Source organism: Lutjanus erythropterus, chromosome 3, assembly GCF_056507025.1.
Source record: "Lutjanus erythropterus isolate fLutEry1 chromosome 3, fLutEry1.hap2, whole genome shotgun sequence".
Classification (NCBI taxonomy): domain Eukaryota; kingdom Metazoa; phylum Chordata; class Actinopteri; order Lutjaniformes; family Lutjanidae; genus Lutjanus; species Lutjanus erythropterus.
Window position 1 is genome coordinate 36,665,491 of NC_139319.1, and position 17,195 is coordinate 36,682,685.

Sequence of the window (17,195 nt, forward strand, 5' to 3'; positions counted from 1 at the left end):
GCTCGGTGTTGTTTTAACATTGCTCCTGATCTTGCTGCCATGATAAAAATCTTATAAACTAGCTAGCAAAACCTATATTGGCACATTTTGTTAATGTTAATAGTTAACCAATAACATACAGATAAAATGGATGTAAGTTTACATTTGAAGTAATCTAAACTTTGTATTGAAATTGTCTCTTTTAATTGCCCCTGGTCTCCCCTACATGTTGATGTAACTGGACCTGGGATTAACAACTGGGCTGAATGAGTTCTGTAAGTACATGTATGGACATTATACACGTTGTAGTCATGATATATTCATTTAGTAATTTATTTACTACGATGGTTTTAGTAAAGAGACAGTAAAGACAGGAATAATTTATAACAGGTCTGCGTGGCATTTCATTTTTTATGTTGTGCAAACATAACCCAGATCATTGAAGGATTTATAGACTGTGATGTTACTATCTATCTGTGTAACATTATACGAACCTATCTTTGGGTTGAGTGCAGGTGTTTATGTATGCGTGAGTACTGAGATGGTGAGATGGGGCCTCTGTAGTGTCTTAATAAGTGTTTTTGTAAGGGACAGTTTTCATTGAAGAGAGACACAACAGCAGTATAAGTCCAACCACACTCAAGTCCAGTCTATCCGTGTTGAATCAGTCATACATGGTCTGAATAGCTACTGTCGTTACTAACTTTGGCCATCATAAACATAACCTACTTTTACACAACACCGTTCTTATATTTGACCCACATTCTCCCTGCCAGCTTTGCCGGGCTACAACCCAGAGATCTGATGAAACTGGGCGTGACGGAGCGTGAAACCCCGCCCTTATTTTGTGATACGCTTTCTCATTGGTCTGAAGCTCAGCGCGTCTCTGTCGTGATTGGCTAGCGACGCTGTCCGTTACAGTCATGGAGCACATTGGGGTTGAGTAAAAAGGAAGCCACGTTGACACAAAAAGTGGTATTTTCAGTTTTTTTCCGCCGCTGGGAAATAACGGTCCCGTCGTCAACTTACGTCTGTGAAGTCAGGAGCCTCGGCTGAAACGTCTAGAAAGGTAGCTGTCTCCGTGTTACATGAATGTGTCGTATTTGTCATTCATTTCCTGCTGTGAAACCTAGCTAAGAGAGCAGCTAGCCGCGGACAGGCGGTCATCGGCTAGCTTGTAAATGCTATCAGCATCAACTCGTTAGCGCTGGATAAATGTGTGGCTTGCTAGCAAACAGTCAAAAAGACAGTGTTAAAAGGCAAAGCTAACAGTGAAACAGAGTTTTAATTGTGATTAATCGGTGACTCTGAATAATAATGTTTTAACGCTAAACTCAGCTGAAAATCAACACTTTGACTTACACTTGAAGATGTCATCAGATGACACTGTACAGACTATGTTAGACTAAAATGATTGAATCTGTGGGCTCGGACGTTTTTTTTGTTTGTTTTATGCAAACTAACCTGATTTGAATGTAAAGGTCGGAGCTGTAGATAAACAAATATGCCCGTATTCCAATAAAATCACCCATGGGTGCTGCCAGAGTGTCAGAAGAAGTGTTTCATCATAAGTCACTGTCTGTGGGCCGGCTCCAGGATTTTTCTTCAGATTACATCATCACCAAAGCCTGTCTCTCTGCTTTTTAATTTATGGAAAAAAGTTCAAATTAACAAGGCTTCACTTTTGGTCAGAGGAGAAATCTGAAAGGTGTATTGTGTGTTAGGAGGGCCTCACAATTAAACAAAATAATATCAAAATCTCAATATGGGAAGTGCAAAGTGCAATATCCAAATCAAAGCTGCATTTTTTTGATAAAAGAAAAAAGTGTGACAAAATAACACTACAATGAAGTACTGTAGTTTGTTTGATACAGACCCCAACAAATGTCACATCATCATGATTTTAATTGTTTTTCTTCCAGTGAAAATGGAGGTGATGCAAAATGATAAGTCCCGTTAATTCATTATGAGATGAATATGATATTTTTTTTTTAACCATATCATGCAGCCCTGCTATGTTAGGGTGTTTGTCCATTGAAATGCATGGCAGTCTGCCAATATACTCTGACTGAATTTTACAGGTCAAAGAAGCCACATCATCTAACAGGATGAGTGTTGGATTCATTGGAGCGGGCCAGCTGGCTCATGCACTGGTCAAAGGCTTCACAGCTGCAGGTGAGGCCACTTTCCTTTATTGTGCAACCTTTGCCTTGAACTTAATCTAAAGTCACTGATGTCAAATCATACGCAACAGGTTTTGGAGTAATTCACTCATCAAATGTCAGACTGACATCACAGATCAACGTACTGATCCAGATTCTGTAGTAGTTTTTAGTTAGTTATACTGTACATATATAATGATGCAGGTGTGAGCCCATAGCTAAAGGTTTGAAAGTCTGATATCATGACAACTCTTGAAAAGAAGAAGAAGAACTGTAATGCACAGACCATCTATTTTGACTTTGTGTTTAGGTTTTCACTAGGGTCAGGCAAAATAACATTTTTTTTTTAACTTTTAATTTTTCTTGAATAATCGATTAGTTGTTTGGTCAATAAAATGTCAGAAAATGGTGCAAATAGCACTCTTTCCCAAAGTTGACGTCCTTAAATATCCATAGCCCAAAGATATTCAGTTTAATGTCATGGAGGACTGAAGAAGCCAGAAAATATTAATATTTAAGAAGCTAAAATCAGAGAATTTCGACATTTTTCTTAAAGAAAAAAAAAATCTTTCAAAATAATGAATCGACTATCAGAATAGTTAGCATTTAATAGTTGACAACTGATCAATTAATTAATAAATGATTTTTTCCCTTCCTCCTGGAGATCTGGATTACATTAGCAGAACAAATAAAAAATAAGATGAAAAATGTTAGAGCACCAGTTAATCAATTAGTAATTAGTAAGTTCTTCAAAGACATCCAGTAGTACCCATCATTTTTTGTCTCTTAAATTTCTCTAAGTTAGACGTACAGACAGTGCAGTTTACACTGGATTATGAACTCGTCATAATTCAACATGAGACAGCCTGAAACTGAGTGAGCTCATGAAAGTTGGCTAATTCAACTTGTCCTTAATATTGGAGGTATTTACTCTCAAAACACAGAAAAAAACAGCAACCTGTAATGTTTGGTTGAGGGGTCAATGATGTTTTGTCAGTTATCTGCAGATATCTAAATTCAGGTATTGGAAATGGTCTGGAACTGAAAAACGGTGGATCGGTGATCTCCACAGGGGATCAGTAAGGTCTAATCTTACATTTGTCATTTCACATCTTGTACATCCTCATAGCTCACCGTCCACTTCCTCCTGTCTGCCTCTCCAGGTGTTATTGCTACACACAGGATTACAGCCAGCTCCCCAGACACAGACCTACCCACTGTGACAGGGCTGAGGGTGAGAAGACGACTTTCTGCTTTGTTGTGTGACTGGAAGTGAAATGGAAACATTGGTGTGAGTGTGTGTAGGGTTGTCTAGGAGGGCCATATTGCTGTAATAATTCTGTTTGCTTACTTCCTTTTCCTTAACCTCCTTTTTTCATCATCACCAATTCCTTTTTCTTCTTCTGCAGAAAATGGGAGTGAACTTGACGACTAGCAACAAAGAGACCGTCAGTAAGAGTGATGTGCTCTTCCTGGCTGTGAAACCTCACATCATTCCCTTTGTTCTGGATGAGATTGGCCCAGACATCGAGGACCGTCATCTCATAGTGTCCTGTGCGGCGGGAGTTACCATCAACTCCATAGAGAAGGTCTGCGTCTGCCTCTGTAATCCAGATTTAGTTTCACAAGCTCCAGGTGTCTCCATCTGTAGTGTGCAGTTTGTGGTTCTGTTTTAGCCCAATTATCTTTTAGTCAAAACCAGCCTCACCAGTCTTTTCTGTCCTCTTCTCAAACCTCACTGTGATCTATGTTTTTTCCCCTGGCCCTCCCTATTTCAAATTAAATTCATTAATGATTATTTTCATTATCGGTTAGTCTGTTGATTATTTTCTCTATTAGTTGATTATTTGTTTGGTCCAGAAAATGGTGATAAATATTGATCTGTGTTTCCAAAAGCCTGAGATGATGTCTTGTTTTTTCCACAACCCAAAGATATTCAATTTGCTGTCAGAAAATATTCACATTTAAGAAGCTGAAATCAGAGAATTTAGACTTTTTTCTTTTAATGACTCAAAACAATGAATCGATTATCAGAATAGTTGTCCATTAATTTAATGGTTGTTTAATAATCGATTAATCAATCAACTTAATTGACTAAATTGTTTTGGATCCTGCCTCCTCAACACACCTATCCTCTGATCCTATTCTTTGTGACTTTACAGAAGTTGCTTCAGTACCGTTCAGCTCCTAAAGTCATGAGGTGTATGACGAATACTCCGGTGGTGGTGAAAGAAGGAGCTACAGTCTACGCCACTGGGACTCATGCAGAGGTGAAGTGGAGAATCCGATGAGTTAATGGAGCTGTGTTTTTGACTAGTTCTCACCAACATGTTGTCCTCCCTCTTTCAGGTGGAGGACGGCAAGTTGCTGGAGCAGCTGATGGCCAGCGTGGGTTTCTGCACGGAAGTGGAGGAGGACCTCATTGACGCCGTCACTGGTCTGAGTGGCAGTGGACCAGCCTATGTAAGTAACTTCAGGGCTGTCTGTATGTCACAAGGGTTGTGTGTGAAGTGTGATGGATCCTCCCAGAATCAGAATAAAAGTTGTCACAGAGAGAGGTGTGAGCAAATACCATGTGATCTGGTATAATAATCTGTGTAAATCTTGATCTTAAAATAGACTAGACAGGAGCCTGCTGCAGCTGGTGATTAAACTTTATGTCAACAGTCAAAGGATTGATCGCAGCTTCTCTATCAGGATCCTTTTTTTTTGCACAGGTCTTTTTTTATGCACTCAAAGGGCTACAGAGACTTATTCGGATTATCTGATGTGCAGTGTTTTTGGAGGACTGGTTGCCATTACTTATCTTTATCTACAGCTGTCAAACTTTGTAGTCAGAGCTTAAACTAATGACTGTTTATTTTTATTATCTATCACTTGTTTTTTGATAAATTATGTAGTCTATATAATATCAAAAATAATGACAAGATCAGAAACTCTTTGCAGTCAATTCATAATTGGATTTAGAGAAAAGTAATCAAATTTTTAAAGCTGTAAGCAGCAAATCTGTGGTATTTTTACTTGATGAATTACTTAAAGGGATAGTTTGGATTATTTAAGTGAGGCTATATGAAGCACTCAGTCATTGTATTACCTACTGTAGATGGCGGTCGGCACGCCCCCAGTTTTGAGAAACATGGAAACAGCATCAACCAAAGGTATAAAGGTCCACTTAAAAAAATCAATATCAGCTTAAGTGTATGCTATATTTAGAATATTTTCACGGCTTTACTCTGCCATCAGACAGCCGTTGCTCTCTTCAAAGCAACCAAACTCCATAGCAAATCCCATCAAAGCAGAGGTTCTCTTTTTTTTCCCCCAGCTAATGACCTCTTACAAGATATAAAATATACTGGGGACCCCCTCATGTATGTCCCTTAAAATAATGTGATGGAGCCTACCAAGAGAGTGTGTTTCACTCTTAGTGTTTTCATAAAATAAAAATTGGATTCTGATTATTTTAAATAATGTAAAATAAAAATATGAAACGTACATAGTAGACAAGATAAAATAGGACTAATAAAAAAATAAAAAAAAAGAACAATAATAGGCCTAGCCTGGGACTTGATAGGCAGCTAAGATTGTTTGTGAAAAGAAAATACTTTGTGTAAATAACTAATGATTGCTAAGTCTTATCATAAAACAAATGCAAATTATAATGAAGCATTTGGTAAAAAATAAATATATGGATCAATCAATATTTTTTTAATATCGTGACAGTTTAAATTAATACATTTGAAAACTTTTCACTGACCCCCTGACAGAGTGCTGCAGACCCCTAGAGGTCTGTGGACCCCTGTTTGAGAACAACTGCTTTAAAGGACCAGTGTGTAGACTTAAGCGGCATCTAGCGGTGAGTTTGCAGAATGCAAACTCCTTGTCTCACCTCCCCTTCCAAGCGTGTAGGAGAATCTACAGCGGCCACGAGACTCATGGAAGGCTGTATATCTGTAGACACAACGATTCCTATTTTCAAGTGATTATACACTAATGAAAACATATTTATGAATATTCTATTTAATTTCTGCCACATTCTGCCAATAAATCCAATCAGCTTTACACATTGGACTTTTTAAATGTGTTTTTTGGTGTGTTGATGGACTTTGATTAAACAGAATGACTGGAGATATTACTTCATAGATGTTTTCAGACTTGACGTGTAGACAGGAAAAACAGTGCCAGGGGAAGAAATCAAATGTGTGCTAACGTTTTTCTGAATCAGGATACATTTTTCTCTATTGAATGTCTCCGTTAGATAATATGAGGGAGCCCAGCTGTGGTAATGGCTTGTACTGCTGTGTGCGTATCTTCCAGTTATCCCCAATTCTCAATCATTCCTGCTTTATAAAACGGTCACGTCAAACGCACTGCATAGCAGACAGAGGTGTGTAGCGGTGAGGAAATTAAGAATAATTGTGTCGGTGGGTTTTATCTGCTGTTTGGATAGAGCTTGTGCTGTAGACAGGTATTTTTAAATATAGGCCTGACAGTGTCTGAATACATTTTTGGCCATCCAAACTGTGAGGTAACTTTTAATTAAGTGGATGTTAAAGAGTCAACTTATTGTTCTTCCTCAGACTCTGCTGACTGGAGGCTTAATAATAAGGAAGATAGAAAGGAAGATGGACTAACCCTCATCTTTTGACTCAAATTCTTTATAAATCAGACTGTTTATATGCAATATGGAAAAGTGTTGAATTTGATTTAAGTAATTTCCAGTTCATGATATGTATTGAAAAAGGAAAAGTCAGTATGGAAAAATATTTGTGTTTCCAAATTGTTTCCCCTATTCTGCTTTCTGAAATATAAAATTCTAATTCTAATTTAAAAAAAACACACTCATTTGGAGCAAGCAGCCAGCGCAGGGAATATTGTCAAAGCAACAGGCCTGTGTCGTATGAGGAAAACGTAGACTCTGCCTCAGCCCCACACTGTAATTTTACTATTTAAAGTGTTATAGAACACTTATAGAATAGAATGGTAGAGTTTTTTTGCCACTGGCTGATTATGTGGACTAGTGTCAGATTCCCTTAATCATGTTCTGATCAGTGTGATCAGTTGGGAGTAGTTGCAGTTTTAAATATTAATAGTTACTTACAGTCTGTGTGGGCTACAACACACAAGAAGTCTTCTTTAGGCAAACTAACTAAAATAGCCAATAATTAAAATAAGCGTATATGATGGAAGAGTCTTGTGGAAAGCTCTGTTGATGAGTTGTGTAAGAACCTACATCTTTATGCTGTCTCCATCATCGTTTCCATGGACACAGTGAATAAAGACGGCTGCGCATGAAAATTTAATTATTTAACTTTCAAACTCATTTTCAGTTCTTATTTTTAAAAGAGTTTAGAAATATGGTGGAACAATAATATATTTATTCAATATATTAAGAGAAAATAATAGTATAGATAATAAGTGTAGGTAGCAAGGGCTGGCTTGACAATCCCAAATATAAAACCTGGTTGGTGAAGGATTCAAAATGGGAAAAGACAGCTAGTCAAATATGGTCTAGAAATTTTAGCCTGGAAAAGTGTGATAATTTGAAATGAAGCGTGTGTAGGAACCCTGTTTTTTGTGGTTGTACATTTGTTAAATATGTGATGACACTGCTGCCTAAATCTGCAACTGTGTGTATGTGTTAATGTGTATTTATTTTAACAGGCGTTCACAGCGCTGGATGCTCTCGCAGACGGAGGAGTGAAGATGGGTCTGCCCAGGAGACTGGCAGTCAGGCTTGGAGCTCAGGCTCTATTGGTCAGTTGTGTTTAGTCTTTTTTTTATGTGTGTGTGTGTGTGTGTGTCTGGTATTAACACGTCTTTCACTGTCTGTTCTGTTTCACTGGTCATCTGCATATTTAGAGGCAGAGAACACAGTGGGACTGAGTTGCTGCTTTCACAGCAACAAACATTTCTACTGTCTTATCACTGCTGACTTAAATTCACTGAAAATGATGAAACTCCAGAAAAATAAAACCCTTCTGACTAAAGACTAAAAATCAACAATCAACATGGAGCTGCTGTCTGCAGGGTCTACACAGGTGATTGAAAGTTGCTGTTTTTAACCAAGGTTATCAACACAGATATTACTCTTTTCTGTTACCACAAACACTGTTGTGATCATAATTTGTCAACATAGATGAGTAGAAATGATTCGCTTCAAACAGTTTTTGTCATCTCGGCAGCTGCTTCAGACTGTCTCAGTGTGTTCAGCTCCTTTCTGCATTTTTATGAGCAGTGTTCTGTGTTTTGCCTTTTTTTCTGCGGGAGTCTTTTCAGATGTTGTTATTTGTTGCAGGCAGTAAACACTCTTGGTCTGAGTGTCTCCTCTTGTTTACACACGCGTCTGCGGGAAACACTCACCAAAAGCACTGTAGTTGCATAGTCATGTTCACATATGCTAAACCAACGGGCAACCTGGAAGAAGGGCTGCCTTTTACATGTTTTACTGACTGTACATTCAATTTGACTTCATCTCCTGGAGGAACTTCATCTTTGTTTGTGAATAATTCTACATTGAAATGCTCATGTGCACCGCTGGCATCATAATGATGACAAAAGCATCTCTGCTGCTCAGGATGGTACGCTGTATCAGCACTCCATGGCCATGCAGGAGGAAACAAGAGGTGGTCCTTTGTGTAAATGCCTTATCTCCGTGTCTTTCTTAAGTTCATTCTCATGTTCCTGTTCCTCCTCAGGGAGCAGCTAAGATGCTGCTGGACTCAGAACAGCACCCCGGCCAGCTGAAGGACAACGTGTGCTCACCAGGGGGCGCCACCATCCACGCCCTGCATGTCCTGGAGAGCGGCGGCTTCCGCAGCCTCCTGATCAACGCAGTGGAGGCTTCATGCATCAGGACACGGTGAGGCACTCGCCCCTATAAATGCAAATCACACATCTGCTCCATCACCAGGACTGGATTTCTCAACTTTTTCTCACCTACTGCTGTTCTTGAGCCTCAAAATTCCCACAACTAATTGACTTCTGAACATGTTGTAGATCGTTTTAGTTTCTTGTTAATCTGCTTAATATTTTATTCAATTGATTTATTGTGTTTTCTATGGGTCTTCAACAGAGTGACTGCTATTGTTTTTTTTCCCTAAAAAATGAATATGTCTGAGAATACACTTTAACATGAATCCAACATATTAATAGCAAAGCTAAATCATCCCATTTGTAAAAAAAACCCAAAATACAATATTGACAAAAGGCCACTCATGAATCCTCGTGCAATCGTGTTAGCTAGCTAATCTACTAAATCACTGTGAGGCATCCATCAATAATGGCAAGCTAGTTAGCTATATATTATTTTATCATATTGGCCAAGTAGCTGTATTATTATACCATGTGTACAGACGCTTAGTGGAAGGAACAACATAGAAATGATTATACACTGCCTGCTCCCAAAAAAGTTACACACTCCAATATTTCACTGGATCGCCTTTAGCTTTGATTATGGCATGAATTCACCATGGCATCATTTCGATAAGCTTATGCAATGTCACAGCATTTATTTTTGTCCAGAGTTGCATTAATTTTTCAACCACTTTGAGCCAGATGAATCCTGGCATTGTCATCTTGGAATATGTCTGTTCCATCAGGAAAAAACAAAACATCCATTGATGGAAAAAGCTGTTCATTCAGTATATTCAGGTAGTGAGCTAACCTCATTTTTTGGACACATTGCTGACCAACTGAGGGAACCCCAGATCATAACAATGCCCTCACAGGCTTGTACAGTAGGCACTAGGCATGATGGGAGCATCACTTCATCCACCTCTCTTCTTACCCTGATGCCCCCATCACTCTGGAACAGGGTAAATCTGGACTCAACAGACCACATGACCTTTTTCCATCGCTGAGTCCAATCTTTATGCTCTGTAGCAAATTGAAGCCTTTTTTCCTGATTAGCCTCACTGATAATTTGATGTTTTTTTTTAAGGCTACACAGCTGTTTAGTCCCAATCCCTCAAGTTCTCTTCACATTGTGTGTGTGGAAATGCTCTCACTTTCACTATTAAACATAGCCGTGAGTTCTGCTGTTGATTTTTTTTATGATTTGATTTCACCAAACATTTAAGTGATCTCCGATCACAACACATTTCTTTCTTGAAGATGATGTTTCACCACCATCCTTCTAGGTTTTAATAATGTGTTGGACGGTTCTTAACCCAGGCAGTGTATATTAGAGATATGTTTTTACTTAAAAGAATGCTTAACAAATCAAAATATTTCAGGCTTAAAATTTTCTCTTGCGCTGTACGCATGTCACGTGACCCCACTTAGGTTCCAGGGGTGATAGTACAGAAACTTCCTATCTTAACTGTTTGGTAACCATGCTGATTAGGATTAAGACCTGATTTAGGAAAAAATCCATTACAGATGAACAGTTCCTAAGTTGATGTTCCTATCCTAACTGAGGACAGGACAAGTGCATTATCCTCCTAAAATATTACATTTTTAAATAAACTTTACAAACTTTTGTTAAGTGGTCTTAACTTTCACTTTTCCACCAGTAGGCTAGTAGTAACTAACTTACTAACTAGCTAACGGTGGCCATTGCTGTTTTTGTCTCCTATTTTTGTATGTTTCAGTATATGTTTTGCTGTGTTTCAATCAGAAACGCCAACGGTTACAAAATGACTTAGCTTGGTGAGATGAGAACAGTGGTTGCTGGGTAACAGGCATAAAAGTTGATAAGTGATGTTGGATTGAGTATTTAGGATTTTCTTACCTGAGATCAGATGGAATAAAGTAAGATAAGACAGGATTCCCAAAGTATGTTAGGATTTGCCTCTGTAATATGAAACTAAATACAACTTTAAAGCCTGTTGCTGCATGACACACACACACACACACACACACGCACACGCACACGCACACGCACACGCACACACACACGCACACACACACACACAGCTAGAGTTGTACTGTATATCTAACACTGGGCTTTCTCTTTTTCTCACAGGGAGCTGCAGTTTCTTGCAGACCAGGAGCGCATCTCTCCAGCAGCCATTAAGAAAACCACGCTGGACAAGGTGCTCCAGCAGCCCGGGGTCACAGTCAGCGGAGTGGCTAACGGGAACGGCAGAGCTGGGCTCAGCCTGTTCAACACTCGCAGCCCTGGGATCAAGAAGAATTGAGTTCATGGAGGCAGGCACACGCACACAAACACATTACAGATTTAAGCGTACAGACGTGTACACATGTGGACATACTTATATCTCCTACAGCTGGTCAACCAAACAGTTTCAGAATGGACTCAGAACTGGTCTGAAATCACATCCAAATTGGCAAAAGTGCCATATTATTTATTCATACTTGAGTTACATGTGGACCGTGGACCCGATGGTGTTACACACAAGCACAGGTGTATTCTGGGTGCATTGCACACAGTTATAGCCTTATGTTGTGATACAGGATTACTGTCTACACATAGACACTGAAGAGCAAAAGTGCATTTACAATCTGTCGTCTGTCTACGTTCAGGCTCTAGACTATCTAGGGCTGTTAAACGGTAATGACCCAGCAGCCATCATGGGATCCTGGTACACACCAGGCAGCAGATGGCGACTGGGATACCATCAAGCTCTTAATGTACGCCTTTAATATCTTTAAAAAAAAAAATGAAGCCACAGTGTAAATCTTAATGTACCCTGCTTTTGTTTGTGCAAATAATTATGTTTGTTTGGCCAACAGTATTATACTGTTAACAAAAACATTGATCGAACAAAATAATTTGCATCTATATATTTGGCTGTTTTTCATTGTTGTTTACGAACACTATGGGCATCATGGATAAGATACCTTCTTTGCAATTACAATGGAGTTTCCAGCACATTAAGAACATTGTGCCTTTTGTTCCCAGAAAATGTTATTTCTCACATATAAAGGTCATTCCAAGCTTTAAAACACCTCTGTCAGCATTTTCCTCAGATCCCTCTGTTCATTTGTTTTAGTTTTTGTCGTGCTTAAGGATATTGTGCATCTTAGACTCTATATCATGAACTGTTATCTTGAACCTCTCGCCCCAAAGTTACATTTTTCTATCATAAGGGGAATGTGACATTTTTATCTGGAAGTGCTACAAGAAATTCATCTACACAATGAAACACTTGTTCAAGAATATATTAATGTAGATAATGATGTAAAAGAATTACATCAGCCATCAGTCCGTCCTAATTTTGTATCGCTCTAGATGTTTTTATCCCCATGTTATATGTCATGTATTGTTTTGTTTGGCATATCAACTCCTGAGTTGGTTTGCCGGTCAAAAGTCTATATTAAAGAAGCAGAAACAAATACAAATAAGTTAGTGTGTTAGTTTTTGGTTTGGTCATAGTTAGAAGTTCAAGACTGAACACAGTCTAAAAGTGAGTAATAAATATGCACCCTTTCCTGCAGATGGCACCCTTTCATCACATGACCCATTTGCGCATGTCTCCTAAGCTCAAACTACCCTCTTCATGTAGCTGCCAGTTGTGAGTGACTTAAAATTGACCCTGGACTAACTATCAAATATAATTACACCATCTCACTTATTGGTAAATGGCATTAGCTGTAGTGCTACGTTTACACATTTCACTCACTCGTCATCCAAAACTCTTCCCATGTCCTATTCTGTCTTCTCTGGTATGTGACTGCCAGATGCCACTATTAGACTCATCCTCTGCCAAAATCTGTATGTAAATGTCATTAAGTAAATGATTTTTTTATGCCTCACTGACCTGGACCTGCATGATGATTGGCTGGTCTGAGAGGAAACCGTCCAATTTTGGAAGCTTTCTGTCAGCAGGACGTATGAGCATGAGTGGAATCACAGATTTCTCTGCAGGTTCACCTCTCTCCTTCTCAGTAGTACCCAGATCCATACTGTAAAAATACTCCAGAGGTATTGTCAGCTAGATGGGCTTCAAGTATTGAAAGTGAGCAAAAGTACACATTTTATAGTAATATGTTCCCCTCACATTCAGTTTTCTGATTCCAGCTTCTTAAATGTGAATATTTTCTGGTTTCTTCACTCATCTATGACAGTAAAGTGAATATCTTTGGGCTGTGGACAAAACAAGACATTTGAGGACGTCATCTAGGGCTTTGGGAAACATTATTCAACATTTCACAGTCTTCTGGCAGTTTATGGACCAAACTACTTGATTAATCAAGAAAAAAACAGTTTAGATGGTAGTTTACTCTTTTTCGTCCATCTGTAAGAAAATGTACAGAGCATTTTATTGTTGTTTGTGTCTGAGGTTGAATTTTAACTACTTTATATGCAGTTTGGTAGTTAAATCGTTCCCAAACCAAGGGTCAGACACCTCCAAAGGGTCACACGATAAATCCAAGGGGTTGTGAGATGATTAATAGGAGAGGAAAGAAGAAAAAGAAATGTTCTGCTGCATAGATCAAAGAGTTAAGTAAATGAAACCATCTGAGAAATTTAGAGGGGAAATCATGCTCTCGTGGAAGCGCTAACAATTCACATCAATTCAAATCAATCAAAGACATCTGAAATGTAACAAGGGGCCCAACTAGACACATTTTTGTAAAAAGTCACAAGCCAGAAAGATTAGAAACAACTGGTTTAGTCTCATGCATGTGTTGCACAAGCTTATTATAGTGCGTTTTTTTTTTATGTAAAATCTTAACCAACTAGAAGAGAGCACTCAGTCCACCCTTCCTTAGTCCCGCCCCTTGTTGCTTGGTGCTGTATTAACAGCTGAACAAACTTGGTATCTGGCAGAACCTCGGTCAACTTTCTCCTGTCCTGCTTTCCGTACTTAGCTTGTCTGTGTTGGAAAAAAACACATTTTGAAGATGGTTAAAAGATTGATTTATAACAGTCACATCTTAAGTTAGCTAATGTTGGCAAAATGCTAGCTAACTGTCTAGCTAACAATTGGTGGTTCGCTAGTTTGAATATTTTGTTAATTCAATTACAAGTAACTACAGGTTACATGTAACTAGTTACTACCCAACACTACTAGTCAGAGCTGCAAAATCAAATCAGTTCATTGTCAACTATTAAATGAATCACCAACTATTCTTCTAGTCACTTAATCATTTTGAGTTTTGTTTTGTTTTTTGTTTTTTTTACAGAAAAAATGTTCAAATTCTGTGATTTCAGCTTCTCAAATGTGAATATTTCCTGGATTCTTTTTCCTCTGTGACATTTAACTGAATATCTTTGGGTTGTGGGCAAAACAGTTATCAGCGTTTGACTGACATTTTATCGACCAAGCAACAGATTGCCGAACCAAGAAACTGATAGACAATGAACAGATAATAAATATAATCATTAGTTGCAGCCCTACCTATAATGGGTAAGCCTTGTTTTAGCCCAGCAGTTGTTGATGACTTGCAGCCCCGACTGGCCCGTTTAGAGCATTGAGGAGGCAGCAGTTGGTATAGGTTGTATGTTGGTTTTTCAAGGTTTGCAAAAACTTTGAATTACACAATGAGAGGTCCTTGACCCTTCAGTCATAAATGTGCACAAAAATATCACGATAATGGTTCCAGTGGTGTGCGAGAGTAGCTGTGGACATTAGCTTCAGGGCCACTGGTCATAACTAGAACTGTCAGAAAAATGTAACTGAGGAGTGTACTGCACTTATGCACAATATTGAGGTACTTGTATTTTCAGTAAATGTCACTTTCCACCACTGGGTGCTGCAAGCTTAGAAACTAAGTATCAATGAGTTCTGAATTGGTGTGATAGCAGAGGACAGGAGTGCAGGTACATTTGGGGATGTTATGAGATTGCTAGTAGCTACAGCAGACTTGGAAGTCTGTGAAGTACTTTCTAGATATTTGGGCCCATTCCTGCGCTCCAGGCTGCTGCATTTTGGATTAACAGATGCCACTTTGTGTTAGAATGAGATATGCCTGTGGGTCTATTCAGGCGATACACAGGTGCATAATGGTGAAGTAGAAATGATGGAAGAAAAGTGATGGTTTGTGAAGAGCCATGTCCTCATTATAATTGAACAATTTATAGCTGTTGTAGGATTAGTTTATTTGCCTTAAACTAATACACACACCAGTGTCCCTTGATTAAATTGCAGGCCCGCATGCTCTTAGTGCACTCGGGCTGTTTATTTGTGCGTGCAATGGTTTTTCCTCCGCCGCTGAAGTGTCTTGGTAATCCCTCTTTTATTCCGAAAGGTTATTCTCCGCTTGCTCCTGCCTCTGTCCGTTAAGATTAGCCATTCCTGGAGAGACTTCCATTTGCCTCTCATTATTAGACTTCTGTTACCTTTCGTTGGTCGGGCAGCTTTGAGCACCTCTCCTCCACCTAAGGTGAAGAGGATGTGCTCTGTGTCAATCATCTCGACACCAGCAGAAGGTCTAAGATGGCAGTTCAATGGCAGATAATCCTGAGTGGAAAGTTTGGACTGTGTGTATGTGTAGTAGAATGAGAGAGAGAGAGAGTGTGTGTGTGTGTGTGTGTGTGTGTGTGTGTGTGTGTGTGTGTGTGTGTGTGTGTGTGTGTGTGTGTGTGTGTGTGTGTGTGTGTGTGTGTGCTCCAGCCCAGCATGGGATTTCTATCCACAGGTAGGCCAGATGCTACCTGTCATCTCCATTCAATCAATGTAATCACTGACCTTTGCAGGAACATTGCTGTTTGCATATCGTATCAAAGCCAGGAGGAGTGCCAGAAACCAAGATGAGTGAATAGATGGAAAGGCTTTTTCTTTCTTTCTCTCCTCCATCACCACCAACATTAAACATCCATCTCATGCAGGGCTGGGTGATGTGGCTCATTGATAATATCTCAGTATTTTTAGGCTTTCCAGGATATACAGTCTTGATATACATATTTTGTCTAAAATAACATACCGTAAATTCTCAAATAGTGCAAACATGATGATCTTGTAGACTATGATGCATTGCTGTAGATGAAACTACACCTCTATTATACCCCAAAAATAGTTAAGAACTTGAAGAAAAATCCAAATCAAAAATACATATTTTTCCCTGGCCAAAAGTGCTATTTATCTGTCTAGTTTTGGTGTGAATTGCAGAGTTTTGGAGATATCAGCTTTAGAGATGTCTGTCTTTTCTCCAGTATAATGGGACTAAATGGCACTCGGCGTGTGGTGCTCAAAGGACCAAAAAAAATACATTTGAAAAGTTCAAAAACAGCATCTCTTTCCGGAAATCATGACCCGGTTCCTTAAGATAATCCACAGATGTTGTTGTGAGCAGTTTCATGAAGGTTCAGTTTCTAGTAGAAAAGAAAATCGGTCCAGTAGAGTCTACTGAAGAAGGAAAGTTTTTCCTACATGAAACTGCTCACAGGAAAGTCTGTGGATTATCTTGAGTAACTGAGTATTTTTGGAAAGAGACATTTTTCAAATATATGTTTTTGGTACTTTGAGCACCACAGGATTAGTGTCATCTAGTTCCATTATACTGAAGGGAAGGCAGACGTCTCTATGGCTGATATCTCCAAAACTAGGCAACTCACACCAACACAGTACAGAACAGTGTTTCTAAAACTTTTCACATTGTATACAGCCTCACAAAATACTGAGTTCTCCAAGTATCGCCGTTTGGTGCTAGCTTCAACGATTGTTTCTTTGTTTTCTACACGGTTGGTTGAACTTTTCTGCTCCTGATCAGCACTTCTCTCCACAATAGTTCCCAACTGTGGTGTTTTTGAAGCATTAATTTTCAGTCTCTTCTTTTTATCTCTGCGATCACAGTTTAGCTTGTAACTACTGGTAATCATGTATGGCGTATGCATGTGCGTGTCTGATTGTAACTATGTAGCAGGCTGATATTGAAACAAAAATACAGGAAAGACTGAACATTTTTTAAATTACTCTTCTGTGCTCTCATATTTTATGTATTTTCATTCAAAAAAAAGTTGTAGTGTTTTGACAGTATTTATGTGGTGTTAATTTATTTCATTTAAAAAATACTTGATATTTCTCAGTTTAACACTAGAGAAAGCTTATGTACCACCTGTGGTGCTTGTACCACAGTTTGGGAATCAAGGGTATAGATGGATAAATACCATTACAGGCAAGGAGAGGACAGGAAAAACATGTTGTT

General features: G+C 38.8%; 1 protein-coding gene across 1 annotated transcript; it reads left to right on the forward strand.

The window, feature by feature from the left end:
- Nucleotides 1–891: 891 nt before the first annotated feature.
- pycr1b (pyrroline-5-carboxylate reductase 1b) lies at nt 892–12,050 on the forward strand. The gene is made up of 9 exons (XM_084715999.1): nt 892–1,048; nt 2,061–2,154; nt 3,305–3,375; nt 3,551–3,730; nt 4,304–4,411; nt 4,491–4,604; nt 7,803–7,895; nt 8,837–9,000; nt 11,107–12,050. The coding sequence occupies exons 2-9, from the start codon at nt 2,088–2,090 to the stop codon at nt 11,279–11,281; spliced, it is 972 nt and encodes a 323-aa protein (XP_084572125.1). The 5' UTR covers nt 892–1,048; nt 2,061–2,087; the 3' UTR covers nt 11,282–12,050.
- Nucleotides 12,051–17,195: the final 5,145 nt, after the last annotated feature.

Excerpts from the sequence above, each read along its gene's own strand:
- pycr1b (XM_084715999.1), top strand. The coding sequence starts at position 2,088 with ATGAGTGTTGGATTCATTGGAGCGGGCCAGCTGGCTCATGCACTGGTC. Across the intron at positions 2,155-3,304 it reads CAAAGGCTTCACAGCTGCAG|GTGTTATTGCTACACACAGG; the intron begins GTGAGGCCACTT and ends CTGCCTCTCCAG. Across the intron at positions 7,896-8,836 it reads TTGGAGCTCAGGCTCTATTG|GGAGCAGCTAAGATGCTGCT; the intron begins GTCAGTTGTGTT and ends GTTCCTCCTCAG.